At 33.3% G+C, this 787-nt stretch overlaps 1 protein-coding gene across 1 annotated transcript in view; it reads right to left on the bottom strand.

The window, feature by feature from the left end:
- Positions 1–787, bottom strand: part of LOC119594143 — a gene marked incomplete in the record, with an annotated part of 99,462 nt that overhangs the window by 62,211 nt on the left and 36,464 nt on the right. The window contains 2 exon segments of the mRNA XM_037943210.1: positions 274–319; positions 563–627. Of these exon segments, the coding sequence (XP_037799138.1) occupies positions 274–319; positions 563–627 (111 nt within the window).

The following is a 787-nucleotide window of genomic DNA, read 5'->3' as shown; positions in this document are numbered from 1 at the left end:
CAATGATAATAAAATAAAACAATTGACTTATAACTAAAGTATCATTATTTACTTGCACATTAGGCACCATATTCCTTTGGAATTAAAAAAAAAGATCTTAAATTTCTTATAAAGTCTTTTTAACTAATTAAAAAACACCACTGAATTTGTGAGCAAGTAAAATGTGCCCAGTGCTAAGATGTTGCATGAAAGAATCAATATAATGCTGAATGCAAAATACACGGAAAGATGTTAAAATGATACCCACCAAGACTGTGGATCTTTATATCACCTTGTCACTCCCTGCTGTTGAGGTTCGACTGCTTGGAACCCGATTGTGCTGAAAGCAAAGGCCAAATTAGATATCTGCCTTTATTCTGCCTCCAGGGAGGTATCTTAATTCAATAACTGTTAAGTTTGATATTTTAAATCAATATCTTGTGAAATTCAGCAACAATAATTTATCACTTCCCATCATAGATCAGAAAAGACTGAAATCCTACATCATACAGACAAAAACTTTTGAGAAAAATACCCTTAGCATCATTTTCTATTATGCTACTAAGATTCACTTGTTACTTACTTTGTACTCCTTATTATATCCTTCTTTAACGCATTCTGGACATTCCCAGCTGTTGGGCAGATCCTCTTTGACAATACAATCTGCATTTTCATACTTTGGAACAGAAAATGTTATCAATTTGGAGCAAGGCTGCTGTGGCAAGTAGATAATTTAACTCAAATATACAAAAATCTACTAATAAGGGGGAAAACCACCCAGAATACACACTTCTTTAACCCCAAGGAT

The sequence above is a fragment of the Penaeus monodon genome, chromosome 33 (genome assembly GCF_015228065.2).
Source record: "Penaeus monodon isolate SGIC_2016 chromosome 33, NSTDA_Pmon_1, whole genome shotgun sequence".
Taxonomy (NCBI): Eukaryota; Metazoa; Arthropoda; class Malacostraca; order Decapoda; family Penaeidae; genus Penaeus; species Penaeus monodon.
This window is presented reverse-complemented; position numbering and strand designations above follow the sequence as displayed.